General features: G+C 44.7%; 1 protein-coding gene across 1 annotated transcript in view; it reads left to right on the plus strand.

Annotated features, from left to right (window-relative positions):
* Nucleotides 1-6,704: 6,704 nt before the first annotated feature.
* The window catches only part of SVOPL (SVOP like), a 46,621-nt gene continuing 33,076 nt past the window's right edge, over nucleotides 6,705-20,249 (plus strand). Inside the window, exons 1-6 of the mRNA XM_007952797.1 lie at nucleotides 6,705-6,786; nucleotides 6,959-7,050; nucleotides 9,641-9,739; nucleotides 11,885-11,956; nucleotides 13,455-13,579; nucleotides 16,320-16,383. Of these exons, the coding sequence (XP_007950988.1) occupies nucleotides 6,705-6,786; nucleotides 6,959-7,050; nucleotides 9,641-9,739; nucleotides 11,885-11,956; nucleotides 13,455-13,579; nucleotides 16,320-16,383 (534 nt within the window). The remainder of the gene's footprint in view (nucleotides 6,787-6,958; nucleotides 7,051-9,640; nucleotides 9,740-11,884; nucleotides 11,957-13,454; nucleotides 13,580-16,319; nucleotides 16,384-20,249) is intronic.

Consider the following 20,249-nt stretch of genomic DNA (forward strand, 5'->3'; position numbering starts at 1 on the left):
TGTGGGATCACCTTTCTTTGGAATGTGTACACATATGGATCTCTTCCAGTCAGTTGGCCAGGTAGCTGTCTTCCAAATGTCTTGACATAGCTGAGTGAGTGCCTCTGGTACGGCATCCATTTGTTGAAACGTCTCAATGGGTATTCCGTCAATTCCTTTAGTGCAACTTTGACTTCTTCCTTCAGTACCACTGGCTTTTGATCATATGCCACCTCCTGAAATGGATGATCATCAACCAGTTCTTTTTGGTATAGTGACTCTGTGTATTCCTTCCATCTTCTTGACGTTTCCTGCATCATTCAACATATTGCCCATGGAAACTTTCAATATTGCAACTTGAGACTTAAATTTTTTCCTCAGTTCTTTCAGCTTGAGAAATGCTGAGCATGTTCTTTTCTTTTGGTTTTCTAACTCCAGGTCTTCACACATTTCATTATAATAATTGACTTTGTCTTCTCGAGAGCTCTTTGAAATCTTCTGTTAAGTTCTTTTATCCTGTTGATTCTTCCATTTACTTCAGCTATTCTCCATTCAAGGGCAAGTTTCAGAGTCTCTTCTGAAATCCATCTTGGTCTTTTCTTCCTTTCCTGTCTTTTTAATGATCTTTTGCTTTCTTCATGGATGATATTCTTGATGTCATCCCACAATTCCTCTGGTTTTCAGTCACTGATGTTCAATGCATCAAATATATTCCTTAGGTGGTTTCTATATTTGGGAGGGGTATAATCAAGGTCATATTTTGGCTCTTGTGGACTTCTTTTAATTGTTTTCAGTTTCAACTTGAACTTGCATATGAGCAGTTGATGGTCTGTTCCACAATCAGCTCCTGGTCTTATTTTGGCTGAAGATATTGAGTTTCCCCATCTCCTGTTGCCATAGATATAGTCAATATGATTCCTATGTACTCCATCTGGTGAAGTCCATGTGTATAGCTACTGTTTGTGTTGTTTTCAAAAAGTATTTGCAATGAATAAGTTGCTGGTTTTGCAAAATCTGATCTCCAGCATCATTTCTATCACCAAGGCTATATTTTCCAACTACTGGTGATTCTTCTTTGTTTCCAACTTTTGGATTCTAATCACTAGTGATAAAAGCATGTTTGGTCAATTTCAGACTGCAAAAGTTGGTAAAAATGTTCAATTTCCTCATCTTTGGCTTTGGTGGTTGGTGCATAAATTTGAATAATGGTATTTACTGGTCTTCCTTGTAGGCTTATGGATATTATCCTATCACCAAGAGCATTGTACTTCAGGACAGATCTTGATGCATTCTTTGTGATGATGAATGCCATGACATTCTTCTTCAATTTGTCATTCCCAGCATAGTAGGTCATATGGTCGTCTGATTCAAAATGGCCAAAACCAGTCCATTTCCACTCACTAATGCTTAGGAACTACACAACCACAGCTCCTAATGCCTAGGATATTGATCTTTATGCATTCCATTTCATTTTTGACAACTTCCAATTTTCCTAGATTCGTACTTTGTATATTCCATGTTCCTATTATTAATGGATGTTTCCAGCTGTTTCTTCTCATCTTGAGTCATGCCACATTAGCAAATGGAGGTCCCAAAGCTTTACTCCATCTGCATCATTAAGGTCGGCTTTACTCTGAGGAGGCAGCTCTTCTCCAGTCGTATTTTGAGTGCTTTCAAATTGGATGGGCTCATCATTCAGCATTATATCACACAATGTTTCAGGGCTGTTCAAGTCTTCCAGTCATACTTCAGACAGTGTTTAACTGCTATTCGTAAGGTTTCCACTGGCCAGTTCTTTGAGAAGTGGATGCCCTATTCCTTCTTCTCAGCCTATCTTAGTCTGGAAGCTCCACTGAAACCCGTCCACCATGGGTGACCCTGCTGGCATTTGAAACATTGGTGGCATAGCCTCCAACCTCACAGCAACACTCAAGCCAACACAGTATGACAAACTGACAGACAAGTTTGTCTTCCTCAGTTGTTCCAAATGGCTCATTCCTTTCCTAGTTTCCCCTACCCTGCTTGCTTACCCAGCCAGTCCCCAGGGTGCAAACACCTGCATTTTGCTTCTCCTGGGCTGGCTTACCATGGCCTGCCTCCAAGTACACAAACTCCTGCCTTCTGCTGTTCCTGGGGCTGGCTTACTGTGGCCCGCTTCCATGCACACCATAAAAATTTTAGCATGTGTCTAAAAATAAGGACTTGTTTAGTTATCTAGTGCTATAAAAGAAAATGACACAAATTGATGGCTTTAACAAATAAAAAATGTATTCTCTCACAGCTTGTTGTTGTTGTTATGTGCTATCTAGTCATCTCCTACTCTTAGCAAACTTATGCACAAAAGAACAAAACATTTCCTGGTCCTATGCCAACCTATGATCCCTACTATACCTGAGCCCATCACTGCAGTCACCATGTCAATCCATCTTGTTGAGGGCCTTCCTCTCTTTCATCGACCCCCCACTTTACCAAGCATGACATTCTTCTTCAGCGAATGGTCCCTTCTGACAACATGACCAATGTAGGTGAGATGAAGTCTGGCCATTCTCACTTCCAAGGAGCGTTCTGGCTGCACTTTTTCCAGGACAGATTTGTTAGTTCCAGCTTAGGAGGCTGGAAGTCCAAGCACAGGGCACCAGTTCTGGGGGAAGACTTTCTCTTTGTGTCGGGAGAAGGTCTTTGTCCTCAATCTCCCCCTGGGGCCAATAATTTCTCTGTGCAGGGCCCTGGGTCCAAAGGCTGGGTTCCACTCTTGGCTCTTCTTTCTTGGTGGCAGAAGGTCCCTTTGCTTGCTCCTCTCTCTAGCTCTTGTAAGATAAAAGGTGATGCAGGCCGCACCTGAAGAAAACTCCTCTTAGTTGAGATCAGGACTATGACCTGGATAAGGGTGTTGCATCCCACCCTAATCCCCTTATAATTGACTGGCTGGTCACATGACATCACATCACGGAGGACGATTTCATCATTACATAACTGTAAAACTACATCATTACATAACTGCCAAAACACTGAGAGTCATGGTTCAGCCAAGTGGACACTTATTTGGGGTGTGTGTGGGGGGCACAATTCAATCCATGATAGCACTCTTTTCTTCTACCACAACCATGATATCACGGTGATGTCTAATGTCTCTAATAATCCCTAAATATCATCAACTTCCAAACTTGCTTAAATTTCTCTGATAGTCTGCAAAAAGGCCACGAGGGTAGCATCTGCTTCTGACCTCCTCTAACTTCACAAAGAGGAACAGAGCCATCAGCAGCAGCCCAAGGCTTATTCCTATGAGGCAGACATGCTACCACCCTCCAGCCTTTTACCAATTCTGACGCTAGCCGTCCCTCCCATGGCACTCACTACTTCTCTGTTGAATTTGATACTTCGTTGTAATGGTCTCACAAAACTCAGACAATACTCAAAATTATGGGGTTTATTAGGGAAGTAATAGGTTACAAATGAGGTTCAGGAACCTGCTCAGGACACAATTCTTCAGTCAGAACAGCCTCCCCTCTGCTGTGCCTTCAGACACGCCTCTCTGGCCCTTGACCTCTCGGCTTGGCATCTGCCTTGCTCCGGCAAGTGTTTCAAAGCTCTTTTAGCTCCGCTGCTAGGGGCACCTCGGTGCCCCTCACCCCACCAGCAAGCCTCCTGCCCACAAGCACTTGCTCTGTGGACTGGCAAGCCCATCACTGTCTCATGCCTATTGGTCCCTGAGCAGGTCATCTCAGCTGGTCTCCCAGCTAGCCCTCTCTGCCGTCTTTGTGAAGGAGGCCCAGTGCAGGGATCTCGGGTTCAAGGACGAGGTCCTCTCCACCTCCAGCTCTTCTCTCTTGATGGCAATAAGGTCCCCCTGCTCCCTCTGGAAGGGGTTATTTTAAGCCTAGCAGAATGACAAAACTAACCAATCCCCACATTAGAGTTCCATGCACCTTATTTGCATGGTCCCACCCCCACAAAGATGCCACGTACTTTATTTACATTTCTCACAAGCTATCCAATCCCCCAGGGGGGCCAGAAGCACCTTGCATTTGCGTAGTCTCATCCAGTCATCTGGTGCATCCGGTGGGAGTCACAAGGACCACGGCTAGAAGACACCAAATACTTCATTGCACCACAGTCTTTTTTTTTTTTAAATACAGTTCTCTGTTTAAATGAGGATCCAAGTAAGACCCACTCATGAATTTGGTTGATTGTCTTTTTTCTTTTAGTTCATGGGTTCCCTTCCCTGATTTTAAGGAGCTCTGGTGGTGCAGTGGTTAAAACATTAGGCTGCTAACCAGAAGGTTGGTGGTTGAACTTATCAGCCACTCTGTGGGAGAAAGATGAGGCAGTCTGCTTCCATAAAGTCTGTTTCTGTAAAGGAAACCCTATGGCAGCTCTACTCTGTACTATAGGGTTGCTATGAGTTGGCATTTACTTGATGGCAGTCCCCCGTCCCCTTTTACCCTACCACTTATTTATTAAAGTTTGGTCATTTATTCTTTTTTAGAAATTTTTATCATGATTTGGGTGAAAGTTACAGAGCAAATTCATTTTCCATACAGGAGTTCATACACGTTTCATGACATTGACTGCAATTCTTTACACTGTAACAGCTTTTTTTCCCACTTCTTCCCTGTAGTTACCTCTTCCTTGTGTCCTTCTTTCCTATGCATTCCTGCCCCACCCCAACCTATCTCCCTGTGCAAGCACTGCCCTTCTGTTCTCCCATGCTTGGTTGCTCTAAGGAGTGTATCTACCTGATGTAAATGTTCACCCCATATGGCTGTCTGTTGTTTGTCTGGAAGCTGGGGGAGTGAGTTCAATCCCAGACCTGAAGGGTAACTAGGATCCATAATCTAAGAGGTCTCACCATATCTATCAGACAAGTAAACCTGTTTTTTTTTTTTTTTTTTGTAATGATTTTGAGCTTTGTCCCACACTGTTCTCCCACTCTATGCAAGATCTCCTGCACGATCCCTTTCTGAGTGGTTGACAGTGGTGGCCAGGCACTATCTAGTTCTTCTGGTCTCATAGTCATGTAGGCTGAGGTTCACATGGTCTACTAGTCCCTTGGATTAATTGTCCATGCATCTTTGGTTTTCTTCATTCTTCTTTGCTCTGGATATGGAAAGACCCATTTTTGCATCTAGATGGCTTTTGCAAGCTTTTTGCTACTCACCAAAGTATGATGTAGGACAATGTTTTTGAGTAGTATGTTATGCCAATTGAGCTTGATTTTCCCTGGGACCACGGTCTTGAGCCCACAGGTCCAACTACTCACTCCCTCAGGGTGGTTGACCATGGCCAAGAAGCTATCATAACTTTGTCCCTTGTTAGCTCTACTATATATTTGGACATCCCTACAGCACATACAAATATGTAAGTAGAAATATCGTCTGCCAACCTTATATATGGTCATAGGTATATTCCCATTTGCTCAGACATACCTGATCATTCAGCCCATCTACCCATCTATTTACCTGTAGATTAATCTGTCATCACTGACAACACAGCATTGTGTGCGTAAAAGGGTTTATCTTTGTTGTCTGCACCCCTTGTGCACCTCTCTGTCCTACCATATTGAATTTTCCACATTATTGTATCCACAAGGTGTACTTTGACTAGTTTCTTCGTCTCCTGTATAAACTGGCAGAGAGATCCCTAAGCTTGATCAGATTCCGGTTCAATTTCTTCCTGTGAGAATCCTTCAGAGGGAAGTTGTATATTTCCTTCTCATTGCGTCTCATTAGGAGCCATGGAATGTCTGGTTGGCTCTCTTTCATGGTGTCGGGGCTTCTCAGTGGGTTCAGGTGAGTCAGTCTTGTCCATTAGCAAAGTTCTCCATCAGCCTTTCACTTACTGATGGATCGGCCACTGAGGGCCATTTCCTGGATCCATTCTTTTATTTGGAGTTGCATCATTCATTCTGCACTTTAGCTGGAATTCTTCTATGAGGAATAATATTATTTCACTAACTGTTGGGTTACCCTGAAGAGTAGACACTGGTACAAGAAAGGTAAGATATTGACTAGCTTTCATAATAATGAGTTGGTTTCTTAGCATTCTCCAAAGACGATCAAAGAGTCTTTCACTTTGAAATCACAATGAGCAAGTGAATTTTAACATCTTTGATGTAGCTCAATTCTTTGCAGTCACTATTCTTTTTGATATTCAACTTGTTTCATCTGTGGCCAGTGGGAGCCTTTTCAAGTTGAATCCTGTCATCTTCTGTTGCAATCCAAGCAGGCATGGCTATTTTCTTTGCTATCTGCTATAAGAAGGTGTCTTAGGTTCAATTTGCACATTTCCTGCTGAAGATCTAGAATCATCCTTTTATCTAAGGTGCCTGAGAGCTTTCCAGCAGGAATAGAGAAGGAACCAATCTGGGCTCCAGGAGTGCTTGTTGGTCATTTCTTTGTCGCTACAGCTAGAATATATATAGGAGCTCTGGTGGCACAATTGTTAAAGCATTCAGCTGTTAACCAAAAGATCAGTGGTTCAAATCTACCATTTGCTCCACAGGAGAAAGATGAGGCAATCTACTTCCATAAAAGTTGACAACCTTAGAAATCCTATGAGGCAATTCTCCCCTGTTCTCTACAGTTGCTATAAGTTGGAATCAACCTGATGGCAGTGGGTAATGTGCCTACCACATAATATGCACTCAATAACCTTTGTTTTTCTTTCCTTGTTCCCTGCCTCACTTTAATCAGGGAACTGTGTGGGGAATTTGAACTGTTTAGATGATGCCAAACAAGCAGACAGAGCCGGTCATCAACATTAGCCTTCGGAAGTTGAGCCTGACAGCCCCAGAGCCACAGCCCAAAGGTAAGCAAATCATAGACATCTTCAGTTCACAAGGTGCTGCTTAATCCCTCCCCACCATATTCATTAGTTTTGATAATAACGGATCAACTTTCTAGCACCTTCCATTATTGCTCTTCTCACACATTCCCTTCCCACCAGAACCTGTCCCTTTCACGTTGCCTTTCTTTGTTAGAGCCAAAGACCTTCACCGTGGAAGATGCTGTGGAGACCATTGGCTTTGGGCGTTTCCACATTGCACTCTTTCTCATCATGGGGAGCACTGGGGTGAGTGTCCTCAGTGATCACTTTATACCACAAAGCTAAGCTCACTGTCTGATGCAGTGTTTTATTCCTGACCTTGGGTCTTTCTGATCCATCCAGAGGGTGGAGGTGTATGCAAGGGAGGAGGAACACTGAGTAGATAACCCAACATTAATGTTTGTCTGCCTTTGGTAGGTGACCCATCACCAGCAGATGAATATCTATGTCTCTGTGTTCTGGGAATTCAATCCTCATTTAAAAAAAAATGATTTAAATCAAGGTATTGGGAAGAGAGGAGAAGACTATGGCATTGTTCCATGTATAATTCAACATAATGTACTTCAACGTACTGTGCATAAGAATTGCCAGGTCGTTTGTTGTGATTACAGACTTCCAGATCCTTTAAGAGACACTAATGGAAGTTTGTTACTTGCCATCTGCCCTGGTGGCACAGTGATTCAGCAGTTTGACCCACCAGACACCTGTGGGAGAAGATGTAGCAGTCTTCTTCTATAAGATGGTAGCCTAAGAAACTCTATGGGGCAGTTCTACTCTGTCACATGGGTTCACTATGGATTGGAATTGACTCAACAGCACCCAGCAACATGACAGTTTGTGCAAAGAAGAGGGACAGCTCAACCCCAGAGCTTTCCCCAGCCATGATGACTACAAGTGCAAAATCACTGCTACATCCTACTGAGATGCATAATGATAATGAGGTAGAACGGAACAGCTAGGACAAGTGGACTGATGATGGTCTGAGAGTAAGCATGCCTAAGAGGGAGACCAACGAGTAAATGCTGAGGAGCTCTGATCCCACTCTGAGCCAACCTGTGAATGTGAGCTGGAGGTAGCACCTAACAAGTTCTGACGCATCTCTCAGAAGCATTGCGCTCTGGGGAGGTAGTCTCATACAGAGAGAGAAAGGCAAGATTCGTACTAGCCCAACTTCCATAACCACCAGCAAGACAATGTTGACCATTCTTCATCTCTCTGCTAGACTCCAGAAATGTTAAAATTCTGGATTTCAAAAACAAGTAGGAGTGACTGGTTGGGGTTTTACTGCCTGCTGCCCTCTATCCTCAACCAATCATCTCCACTCACATTTTGCATGTTTGGTCTTCTAGTACAGTTTCTCTAGGAGAAACAGTCCTTCAGCTTAAAACAATTATAAATCCTCTGCTTTAGGGTGTCTCTCTTTCAAACAAGTGTGAGCTTTTTCTTTTTCCCATGACAATCCTCTAGGGAGTGGAAAGAAAATACAGAATTTTTTTTACCTTCCCAAATCAACCAAAGCACCTACACAACAGAAGGGCATGACTCTGAGATGAGGAAGAGATGCTCTTTCCAAAAGACAAGCATTAGGACTATATCTCCAGCGAGGTCATCCCCACGTGTCTATCTCCAGACCCACGTCCATGGAGGTTGTATGTCTACTGCACATTGGCAGTTAATGCTGTTTGCCAAATGGCTTTGGATTTGCTTCCAGCATCTTATAGGCTGTTTCGATTCTTCCCACCCCACTGCTAGGAAGGAGCCTCTACCACGCCTCCCCTCCTCACATTTCACACACACAAATCTCATCCCTGGTCTTAGGATCTTGTGGACCAGGATCTTCTCATCAGAGTAGATGTGTGGGCAGGGAGGGGCCATGGCAGGCTCCTGTTGGGCACTTGTGAAGAGGCAGTGGGGAAGAGTTAGATGAGGGATGGTGCCTGGCTACCACTGACCATTCTGATCAGGAACACAAAAGATGGTCCCACATAGAAAGGGAAAACGATACAGAACAGAACTCAAATTCTTAAAAAAGACCATGCAAACAGGATCAATGGAGACCAGAGGACTCCTGAGACTCTAGTCCTGAGATCCTCATTAAACCTTGAACCAAGACTATCCCCTGAGATCATTTAGTGAAATAGGAGAGTGGCTTGCAAAGGAAAAGATATTGCCTATAAGAATGGTGCTCTATTTCAAACCACCTGTGTGAGACTAAAGGCCAACAATTCCTCTAAAGCAAAGATGAGAAGATAAGGGGGCAGGGGGACTAGACCACTGGAGACAGAACAACCAGAATGCAGTTAAAGAGAATGGTGACCCCTTGGGAAGAGTGTAACTAATGTCACTAAACAGTTTGCATGGTAACTGTCCCATGGAAACCTAGCTTGCTGTGTAGACTTTAATAATAATAATAATAATAATAAAAACACGATAAAGTAGTATTTAAAGAAAAAGAGAGCGAGAGAGGTAATGGTGCAGTAGGTGGGTGTCAGGGCCTCACGTGATGTATGGAATGGCATTCCCCTCAGCCTAGTCTGTGACTAGGACTTCGAAGTCCTGATCTTCTGGAAGGTCTTCCAGATGGTCTTCTGGGACCTTCTTCTAGTGCTGTACTCTTTATGAAAGCAGATTTCCAGGCCTTTCTTCCATGTCTCTGCTAAGTGAGTTCGAACCACCAACCTTTAGGTTAGTAGTTGAGCCCTTAACCATTTGCACCACCTAGGGATGTGGGTACAGAACACAGGGTTTATAAATGAAGCCAGGGAGGGGGGACAGGGAGAACTGGGAGATGTGGTGGCAAAGTGGCCCTCAGACATGACATCCTTCCTTCTCTAAGGTGGCAGAGGCTATGGAGATCATGCTGATAGCGGTGGTGTCCCCAGTTATCCGCTGCGAATGGCAACTGGAGAACTGGCAGGTGGCATTGGTGACCACGGTGAGTGGCTGCCCCTATGCTGTAAGGGAGCCAGCTGAGGCCAGGGGGTGGTGTGGTGGGGGTATTGGGGGGGTGGGGCTTCTGTTCTCTTCCCCTATCTCAGGCAGAGAGCCCTGGATACCTCCTCAGCTGGTGGGCTAGCTTCCACTACTTATGGGATTGCAGGCTGAAACTAGCCTTCCAGGCCCTTACCCCTTCCCCTTCCCCTAGGTAAGGGGTAACCTGTACTCCTTACTGTCTAGCCCACAGTAAGAGCCCTGTGGAGAGAAATAAAACCCAGAACTGTGACCTCTAAGCCACAGGTTCTGGCTGCACTGGAGAAATAAAGCTTCTTGTGATGTTTGAATCAGAGACACGAGAGTCATTTTTATAGTAAAAATAAGTAGCTGCAAAGACAGCAGACCTGCGTGTGTGTGTGTGTGTGTGTGTGTGTGTGTGTGAGGGGGCAGAGGCTGTGGAATAATTTGTTGAAAGGAAAAAGAAAAAAGCAATTAAAAAGGTAATAAAAATATGGCTGATGCATTTGTAGTAGAAAGGAATAATACAGACTGATTCATGAACTAGCCCTATTTCACACACACATACACACACATACACACACAGGGGAAACACACATACACACATGGAGACACACAAACACACACACATACACACAATGCCAGAGGGGCAGGGTGAGGGGAGAGACAGCTTTATGACTATGCAATATCCCTCAAAAAAGGATTACAGCATTTACCAGCTTTTGGGGTTACATAAGCTTTGTGTAGGGCATCCCAAAATTCAAGGTGCTTGGCATAATTGAGAAGACTGACCCTAGTTCTTAGGAGGGCCTTGAATGAGGGCAGGGCGAGTCATCATCACAGCCAACGTAAAATAAACAAAACCACCTGAAGCTGCTGCCAATGAGTTGATTCCGACCCATGGTGCCCCCACGTGTTACAGAGTGGAACTGCTCCAAGGGGTTCCTTAGCCGTCATCTTTGACAGAAGCAGATTGCCAGGCCTTTCTTCTGCAGTGCTGCTGGCTGGTGCAAACCACCAACCTTTAGTCAGCAGTCAAGAGCAGACGGTTTGTGCCACCCAGGGACCAAGCGCTGAAGAGCAAAGATATCTCCTTGAACACTAGGATGCGCCTAACCTAAGCCATGGTATTTTCAATCGCCTCATATGCATGTGAGAGCTGGACAGTGAATAAGGAAGACAGAAGAAGAGTCGATGCTTTTGAGTTGTGGTGCTGGTGAAGAATGCTGAAAGTACTGTGGACTGCTAAAAGAACTAACAAATCTGTCCTGGAGGAAGTGCAGCCAGAATGCTCCTTGGAAGCAAGAATGGGCAGATTTTGTCTCACCTACTTTGGTCATGTTGTAAGACGGGACCGTTCTCTGGAGAAAGATGTCACACTTGGTAAAGTGGAGGGTCAAAGCAGGAGGAGAAGGCCCTCAACAAGATGGATTGGCATGATGGCTGCAGTGATGGGCTCAGGTATAGCAGTTATCGTGAGGCTGACACAGGCCTGGGCAGTATTTTGTTCTGTTGTACATAAGGTTGCTACGAGTCGGAGATGACTTGATGACACCTAGCAGCAACAGCAACAGGGACCTGGCATCCTAGCCAGCCCTTGAATTTTATCAGGGTAGAACCAGCTTTGTAAAAAAGAAAAGAAAAATAAGTGGGTTTATTGTGGGATTTATATTTGTTTTAGAGGATTGTTTTAATGGATGATTGGTTGGTGTTTAAAGTTTATGTTTACCTGTAATAGCACAAAGGAAGACAGCACCTAGTGGCCCTGACTCGTGTGGAGTAAGGGGTTGGTTTTTTTTTTTAATTAAAATGGAATCCCACAGGTGTTCATGTGAGTAGAGCGGGGCCCAGGAAAGCGGCTACCGGTTCTGGACACCTGCTTCCACCTGGTGGCGGTATCCCTGTCCAAGGTGTGGAATCAGCAGCCAGAACCTAGCGGTCAGCCTGAGCCCTGAGAACCAGCAGGGGGAGAGAGATTTATGACCCACCCCCCAGTCCTTAACTCCGGCGCTCAAACGTTTCCAATCCACCTTGGGGAAGGAGAGTGACCGCCCAGTGCAGTAAACTAACCAATCACAAACGCTTTGCTTGGAGAACCACGGTTTCCTCACACCCTCTCTTCCCCCAGATGGTGTTTTTCGGCTACATGGTGTTCAGCATCTTCTTCGGCCTCCTGGCTGACAGATACGGTCGTTGGAAGGTAGGCTGGGCCTTGGGTGATTTGGAATTTTCTTTTGTGGTAAAATCATTATTTCTCCTAAGGGGACATTTCCTACGGGGACTCAAGACAGAGTGTGGGGTGACTTCCTGACATTGGCTTACTGCATTCCAGCTTCGTCTTCTTGCTTTTCCACTTCTTTCTGAATTACCTGTGCCCACACCTGAGCCCCAGCAGTCTAGGTGTACAGTGGCTGGGGACACACAGGTAAAATATTAGACTATGGGAATTGGTTGTGGCACAGATCGTGAACTGCTTGAGGTGCTTGATTGTTAACCAGAAGGTTGGCGGTTCAAACCCACCCAGAGGTGCCTGGAAGACAAGCCTAGTGACCTGCTTCCGAAAGGTGACAGCCTTGAAAACCCTACGGGGCGGTTCCACTCTGCACACGTGGGGTCCCCACTGGTCGGAACTGACTCGACGGCAACTAGCAACGGCCACAACAAATGCCAGCAGGCTGTGTGCCAGTGAACTTTGTCATATTTTGAAACCATAAGCAACTTGCTGGAACTCACACACGCAGTCAAACTGACTACCAAGACATAAACCCACGGCTTCTGCTCACAAACCCACACCTCTTCCTGCCTGATTGCTGGAGGGTAAGGGCTGTCAAAGCATGAACACAGGGAGAAACCCACGGGAAAACATTAATAGCACAGGGTGTGTCTTGCAAAGTACATACAATAAATACCATAAACACAAAGACACATGAACTCAAATACAAGGATCTCAGAAAAACAAGTAAAAAGCAAGAACGGGAATTTATAAACAGGAAGAGTACGAACAGCTAAGGAAGCCTCAGAAAATGTTCAATTGCAGTAGTTCCCAGAAACCAAATGACACAGTGAGATAAAACTTTTCCTTATCAAATGCATTTCAAGTATCACATCCCTAAGGAATTTTCTTTTCCTTCAAGACTTCAAGACCCCTGCATGGCTGGAGAAGACGTTTTCTTGTGCCCTCAGATAGTTTTCTGATGATCAACTTGGCAGTTTGAATCAAAGCCCTGAAGCCCGTTGGCCCAGAGTTGGTTCCGACGTGTGGCGACCCCATGTGTGTCAAAGCAGAGCTACACTCCACAAGAGCTTCAAATGCTGACTTTCAGAAGTCTGGGTGGACTTGAACTTCCAACCTGTCGGCTAATAGCCAAGCACATCAACCATTTACACCACCCAGGACCTCCCTTCAGACGACAGAGTAGCCTGTGTTACACGCTGTGCTGATTCTGAGAGACTGGGGAGCTTGCCTCAGCCCCTCACAGAAGCGAGTTATCTGGTTAGAAGAGGAAACCTTCTGTTCTTCATCCAGGTTCTTATCAGCACGAAGCGATGGTTGGAAGACTATTTTACCTTAATTTTCCTGTCCCTGTGTAATTTTTCTGTCCCTGTGTAGATATGTGGTGCCACATAGACACCTTGGAAAGTTAGGGCCCACTCCGCTGAGACAGGTCCCATTCACGGGTCCTCTTTCCTTTCTTCAGATTCTGTTCATCTCGTTCCTGTGGGGCGCCTACTTCTCCTTGCTGACCTCTTTCTCCCCCTCGTACATCTGGTTTGTCTTCCTGCGGACGATGGTGGGCTGTGGCGTGTCCGGCCACTCACAAGGGTAAAGACATTCCCTTTCTTTCTTTTTTTTTAAATTTTTATTATGATTTGGGTGAAAGTTTACAGAGCAAATTCATTTTCCATACAGCGGTTCATACACTTTGTTTCATGATGTTGACTACAATTTCCCACAGTGTAACTGCTCCCCTCCCACTTCCTCCCCATAGTTCCCTCTTCCCTGTGTCCTTCCCTCCCATGCACTCCTGCTCCCTGAGCTGTCTCCCTGTGCAAACACTGCCCTTCTGTTCTCCCACGATTGACCACTCCAAGGAGTGTATCTACCTGAAGTAAACGTTCACCCCATACGTCTGTCTATTGTTTGGCTGGAAGCCACAGGAGTGAGTTCAATTCCAGACCTGAAGGGTAACTAGAGGAGTCTCTCCAGGCTCTATCAGACCAGCAAACCTGGTCTTTTTTTTATGATTTTGAGTTTTGTTCCACATCATTCTCCCACTGGATCCAGGGTCTCCTGCACCAATCCCCCTCTGCGTGGAAGACCTCCCCTTTCGACCCCGAGGGAGAAATGTCCACGCACCGAAGAGTTCCACACACACCCCTGTGCTGTGGTTCACGGACCAACACCATCAACAACGAGCCGGGGGTCTAAAGTGCTGGCTGCTTGGCTTGCTCAGAGCGATTTGCGCGACAAATGAGGCTCGAAGCTGACGCTGGCCAGTGCTGGACTGACACCTGTCCCCTTTCTTGTTCCTGAGCCTAAATCACTATCACTGTTTTTAAAAAATAGTATTTGATTGTGTTTTCACAAAATAATTTTGATTGTGTCTTCAGTGAAAGTTCACACAGCAAGCTGATTCCCATTTAACAGTTTCCACAGCACTTGTTCAGGGCCATTGGTTGCGTTTTTCAGGGTGTGTCAACACTCGCGTGACTTCCGTCCAGGTTGGTCCGCGTCCAGCACTCTGGTATCCCTGCTCCATCACTTTTCTATCTCTGCTTTACAGTAGTCGTTGGCCGTTCGGTCTCATGTGGCTGATTTTTTTTTTTTTTTTTTTTTTAAAGGAACACATGCTTGATATTCTTTATTTTATGAGCCAATCTGTTATTTAGCTAAAACTCATCATTTTTTTAGATGAATGACATTTTGCTGGACTAATCTAACCAACAGTACCATATTAAGGAGGCAATAAAAATGTCAACCCAAATACAAGCTGCTAATTTCTCGAGCATTTTTGCTGGAAGAGTCTGGCTTTGACCACAAGCACTTGTAACGTTTAGGAACAAGCGTTTTAAACGTCCTGTCCTGGCACTTAAGACTGTGCCAAAGTGACTTTGTGGAGCGGATGAGACTTCCTGAAATAGAGGTGAAGTTACTCCCCCTTCTGCCCTCCGAGGAGTGTTGTTTCACAAGTGTGGGCGGCAGGCGTCCTGCTAACTGTTCGGATCCCTGGGCACCTCTCTTAAATGGGTCCCTTTGGCCATTCTCCCTTGGCTGCCTTGGTGGAAGTTATCCTTACCGTACGTTAGGAGATGCCAAAGTGCGTCATTATTCCGTGAATGGGTGAGAGGGAGAATTGATCTTCCCTAAGGCATAAATTAAACAACTCTCAACTTGAGCCTTGGGGCCCTGGAGGAGCAGAAGTTCAGTAGAAATTCTAACTCCCTCAGGAAACAGCCCAGTGAGTGTGTTATAAATCCCAGACCCTGCAACAGAGAAGAGCAACCAGAAAAGCCGTGGAACCTGCTCCATTTACTCTTCTCTGCACGAAATGAGCGTGCGCTTGATCCGAAATCGGGGCCGGCCTCATCCTTACCCACAGCAGCTCTTTGCGCTCCCTGGAGTGTACGCTGACTTTCCCAGGGTGTTTTGGAAAAGGGAACCAGACTTGGAGGATGTTTTCGTGGGCTGATGTCACTTAACACGGTTGAAGGCGTAAGATAAATTTGGCAACGGAAGTGTAAACGGAGCGGTCCTTATGTTTACTTACTTTTGCTTGTGGCTATTAGCTGTAACAGGAGCTCTGGTAGCATAGTGCCTAAGGCACTTGATTGCTAACAAGAAGGCTGGCAGTTCTGCTAACCAGAAGCCTGGCGGTTCAAACCCACCAGCCACTCCTCGGAAGGAAGCTTGGGCAATCTACTTCCGTAGAGATACCGCCTCGGAAACCCAAGGAGGGGCCGTTCTGAGTCGGTCCGACTTGATGGCAAACAACATTAGCTGTAGCAATGACATTTTGATTTATTTTTGACTGTGGTGAAAACATGCTCACCCAAACGTTCACCAGCCCAACAACTTCCACATTGTCACCTCAGTGACACTGGTTGCCTTACTCCTAGCCGGCCCCCATTGGTGCTGTCCTTTTCCAAAACATTCCACCACCATTAACATAAACTCAGAAACCCACACCAAACTCACTACCTTGAGTCAGTTCCCACTCATAGCCACTACTCCTTGGCTTTCCAAGGAGGTATCACTACGGAAGTAGATTGCCAAGTCTTCCTTCTGAGGGGTGGCTGGTGGGTTTGAACTGCCAGCCTTCTGGTTAGCAGTCAAATGCCTTAGGTACTACACCATCAGAGCCCCTAAACCAAACCTCCAGCTTTCTCCCTTCCTCCCATCCCTGGTAACCATTAGTAATCTTTGGTTTCTATACATTTGCTTAGAACTGCTATGTTACTGAATTCTTTATCCCCGTGACAACAAAAATTATAATTGTTTAAAACAAACCATTCTTTGGTTTTATAAAAACAAAATTCTTGTGTTTTCCTCCCTTCTTGTTTAGGCTAATTATAAAGACTGAATTTTTGCCCACAAAATATCGAGGCTATATGCTGCCCTTGTCTCAGGTAAGGTACAACGCCCTGCGGTGTCTTCTGCGTCCCATGGGGTGAGCCGGGCATGGTTGTTCTGCTACCAGGTGGTTGTTGAGTTGCTGCTCATTCCCTGGTAACACGCTGCCTAGTACTTGACTCCACCCAATAGGAACTGGGAACACTTGAAGGCAGAGGTCCAAATGCTCAGTTTGCAAGCGTAGGAATAGTATCACCCAACAGTACACCCATGTTTCCACATGCCCTTGGCTGGCTTCACTGGAGCCCAGGAATGCTGGGTCTCCATGGTGTTGACCTGATAATACTTGGCCCAAGATGGAGCCAGTTATGCTAAATCCTGCATCAGGAAACCAAACCCTAACCAAGTTTCTATTTCTTGTACATGCCTGACCTTTCCAGACGTCGAAATCTAAGTCATCCAATGCTCGCTTGCTGCCTCACCTATGGTCTTTGACCGGCTACAGAAAGTCCCAGTGTGCCCTGTAAGGAAAGCACCTCAGAAGTGACCAATCACTGTTCACCCAGTGCTGCTTCCTTGTCCAGGACTTGCCTCACCACTTTGCCTATATAACTTTGGTCTCTTGCTCATGTCTTTTGGAGCTCTTGTCTGACTTCCAGACCAGAAGCTTCCCAGTTCATGAATTGCAAATAAAGCGGATGGGTCTGCATGCGAGTTGAATCCTGTGGAAATCTCACGTCCCACTGTGAGTTCTCCTTCTCCCTCCTCTTCAAAACAAGCTCATTGACTTGTGATGAAGAGGGAAGAAGGGTGAAGCTACTGTCCCTTCCGGGATCCTGACCCTTCCAGGAGGCCCTGGGCGGGGTAAATGGCTGATGCATGGCTGCATCCTAAAGGTTGGACCTTGAATCCACTCAGAGGTACCTTCAAAGAAAGCCCTGGTGACCTGCTTTAAAAAAAAACAAACCAGCCACCGAGAGCCCTGTGGAGCCTAGTTCTACTCTGACACTCTTGGGGTTGCCATGAGTTGGATTGACTCAATGGTACTGGTGGCCTCCCTTTCAGGGATACTATGTCTTTCCATTTTTCTCTAACCCTCTACTTTACCAGGCATGATATCCTTCCACAGGGAGGGACTGGTCCCTTCTGACAACATGACCAAAATATGTGAGATGAAGTCTGGCCATTCTTGCTTCTAAGGAGCATTCCAGCTGTACTTTCGAGACAGATTTGTTCATTCTTCGGGCAGTCCATGGTATTTTCAGTATTCTTTGCCAACACCACAATTCAAATGCATCAGTTCTTCTTTGGTTCCTTATTCATTGTCCAGTCCATATGCATATGGGACATTTGAAAAGACCCATGGTTTGGGTCATACACACCTTAGTCTTTAAAGTGACATCTTTGCTTTTTAACACTTTAGAGGTCTTTTGCAGCAGATTTGCCCAGTGCAATACGTCATCTGATTTCTTGACTGCTGCTTCCATGGGTGTTGATTGTGGATCCAACTAAAATGAAGTCCCTGACAACCTCAGTCTTTTCTCCAATATCATGATGTTGCTTATTGGTCCAGTTATGAGGATTTTTGTTTTCTTTATGTTGAGGTGCAATCCATACTGAAGACTGTAGTCTTTAATTTTCATCAGTAAGTGCTTCAAGTCATCTTCACTTTCAGCAGCAAGTTTGTGTCATCTGCATATTGCAAGTTGTTAATGAGTTTTTCTCCAATCCTGATGACTCATTCTTCTTCATATAGTCCAGCTTCTTGGATTATTTGCTCAGCATACAGATTGAATAAATATGGTGGAAGGATACAACCCTGACACACACCTTTCCTGATTTAAAACCACACAGTATCCCCTTGTTCTGTTTGAATGACTGCCTCTTGGTCTACGTACAGGTTCCTCATGAGCACAGTTAAGTGTTCAGGCATTTCCATTCTTCTCAATGTTATCCATAATTTGTTATGATCTGCACAGTCAAATAATTTTGCATAGTCAATAAACATCTTTCTGATATTCTTCACTTTTAGCCAAGAGCCATCTGACATCAATGATGATATCCCTTTTTCCATGCTCTCTTCTGAATCCACCTTGAATTTCTAGCAGTTCCCTGTCAATATACTGCTGCAACCATTTTTCAATTATCTTCAACACAATTGTACTTGCATGTGATATTAATGATATTGTCCAATCATTTCCACGTTCTGTGGATCACCTTTCTTTGGAATGGGCACAAATACAGACCTTTTCCAGTCAGTTGGCCAGGTAGTTGTCTTCCAAATTTCTTGGCATAAATGAGTAAGTACCTCCAGCACTGCGTCCATTTGTTGAAATGTCTCAATGGGTATTCTGTCAATTCCTGGAGCCTTGTTTTTTTACCAGTGAGCTCTGGTGGGGTAATGGTTTAGACATTTGGCTGTTAATGAGTCTTCCTCCAATCCTGATGTCGCTTTCTTCTTCGTATAGTCCAGATTCTTGGATTATTTGCTCATTTTACAGATTGAATAAGTATGGTGAAAGAATACAACCCTAACACACTCTCTTCCTAATTTTAAACCATGCAGGGTCCCCTTGTTCTGTTTGAACGACAGCCTCCTTGTCTATGTGTAGGATCCTCATGAGTACAATTAAGTGTTCTGGAATTCCCATTCTTCTCAATCTTACCCATAATTTGTTATGATCTACACAATTGAATGCTTTTGCACAGTCAATAAAACACAAGTAAACATCTTTCTGGCGTTCTTTGCTTTGAGCCAAGATCCATCTGTCATCAGCTGTTATATCCCTCATTCCACATCCTCTTCTGAATCCAGCTTCCATTTCTGGAAGTTCTCTGTCAATATACTGCTGCAACCATTTTTGAATTATCTTCAGTAAGATTTTACTTGAGTGTGATATTAATGATATTGGTTGATAATTTCCACACTGTGTGGGATCACCTTTCTTTGGAATGAGTACAAATATAGATCTCTTCCAGTCAGTTGGCCAGGGAGCTGTCTTCCAAATCTCTCCTCCAGCACAACATCCATTTGTTGAAACATCTCGATAGGTATTCTGTCAATTCCTGGACTGTGTTTTCCACCAGTTCCTTCAGTGCAGCTTTGACTTCTTTCTTCAGTACCATTGGTTCTTGATCATATGCCACCTCCTGAAATGGATGAACATCAACCAATTCTTTTTGGTATAGTGACTCTGTGTATTACTTCCATCTTCTTTTAATGTTTCCTGCATCATTCAATATTTTGCCCATAGAATCTTTCAGTATTGCAACTCAAGGCTTGAATTTTTTCTTCAGTTCTTTCAGTTTGAGAAATACTGAGCATGTTCTTCCCTTTTGGTATCCTAACTCCAGGTCTTTGTACATTTCATTATAATAATTGACTTTGTCTTCTCGAGCTGCTCTTCGAAATCTTCTGTTCAGCTCTTTTATCTTATCACTCCTTCCATTTGCTTTAGCTCCTCTCCCTTCAAGGGCAAGTTTCAGAGTCTCTTCTGACATCCATTTTGGTCTTTTCTTCCTTTCCTGTCTTTTATTATTATTATTATTTATTGTCATTTGGGTGAAGATTTACAGAGCAAATTCACTTTTCATACAGCAGTTTACATGTACTTTGTCTCATGACATTAACCACAGGTTACTACAATGCAACAGCTCCCCTCCCACTTCCTTCCCATAGTTACCTCTTCCCTGTGTCCATCACTCCATGCACTCCTACCCCCTGAGCTCTCTCCCTGTGCATAAGCACCCCTTCTTTCTCCGATGCTTGTTCTTTCCAAGGAGTGTATCTACCTCAGGTGAATGTTCAACTCATATGCCTGTCTTCTGTTTGGCTGGAAACCGCAGGTGGGGGTTCAATTCCAGACCTGAAGAGCAGTTAGGGGCCATAGTCTCAGTGGTTCCACCAGGCTCTATTGGACCA

Source organism: Orycteropus afer, unplaced genomic scaffold (assembly GCF_000298275.1).
Source record: "Orycteropus afer afer isolate SDZICR_OR568_19922 unplaced genomic scaffold, OryAfe1.0 scaffold00358, whole genome shotgun sequence".
Lineage (NCBI taxonomy): Eukaryota > Metazoa > Chordata > Mammalia > Tubulidentata > Orycteropodidae > Orycteropus > Orycteropus afer.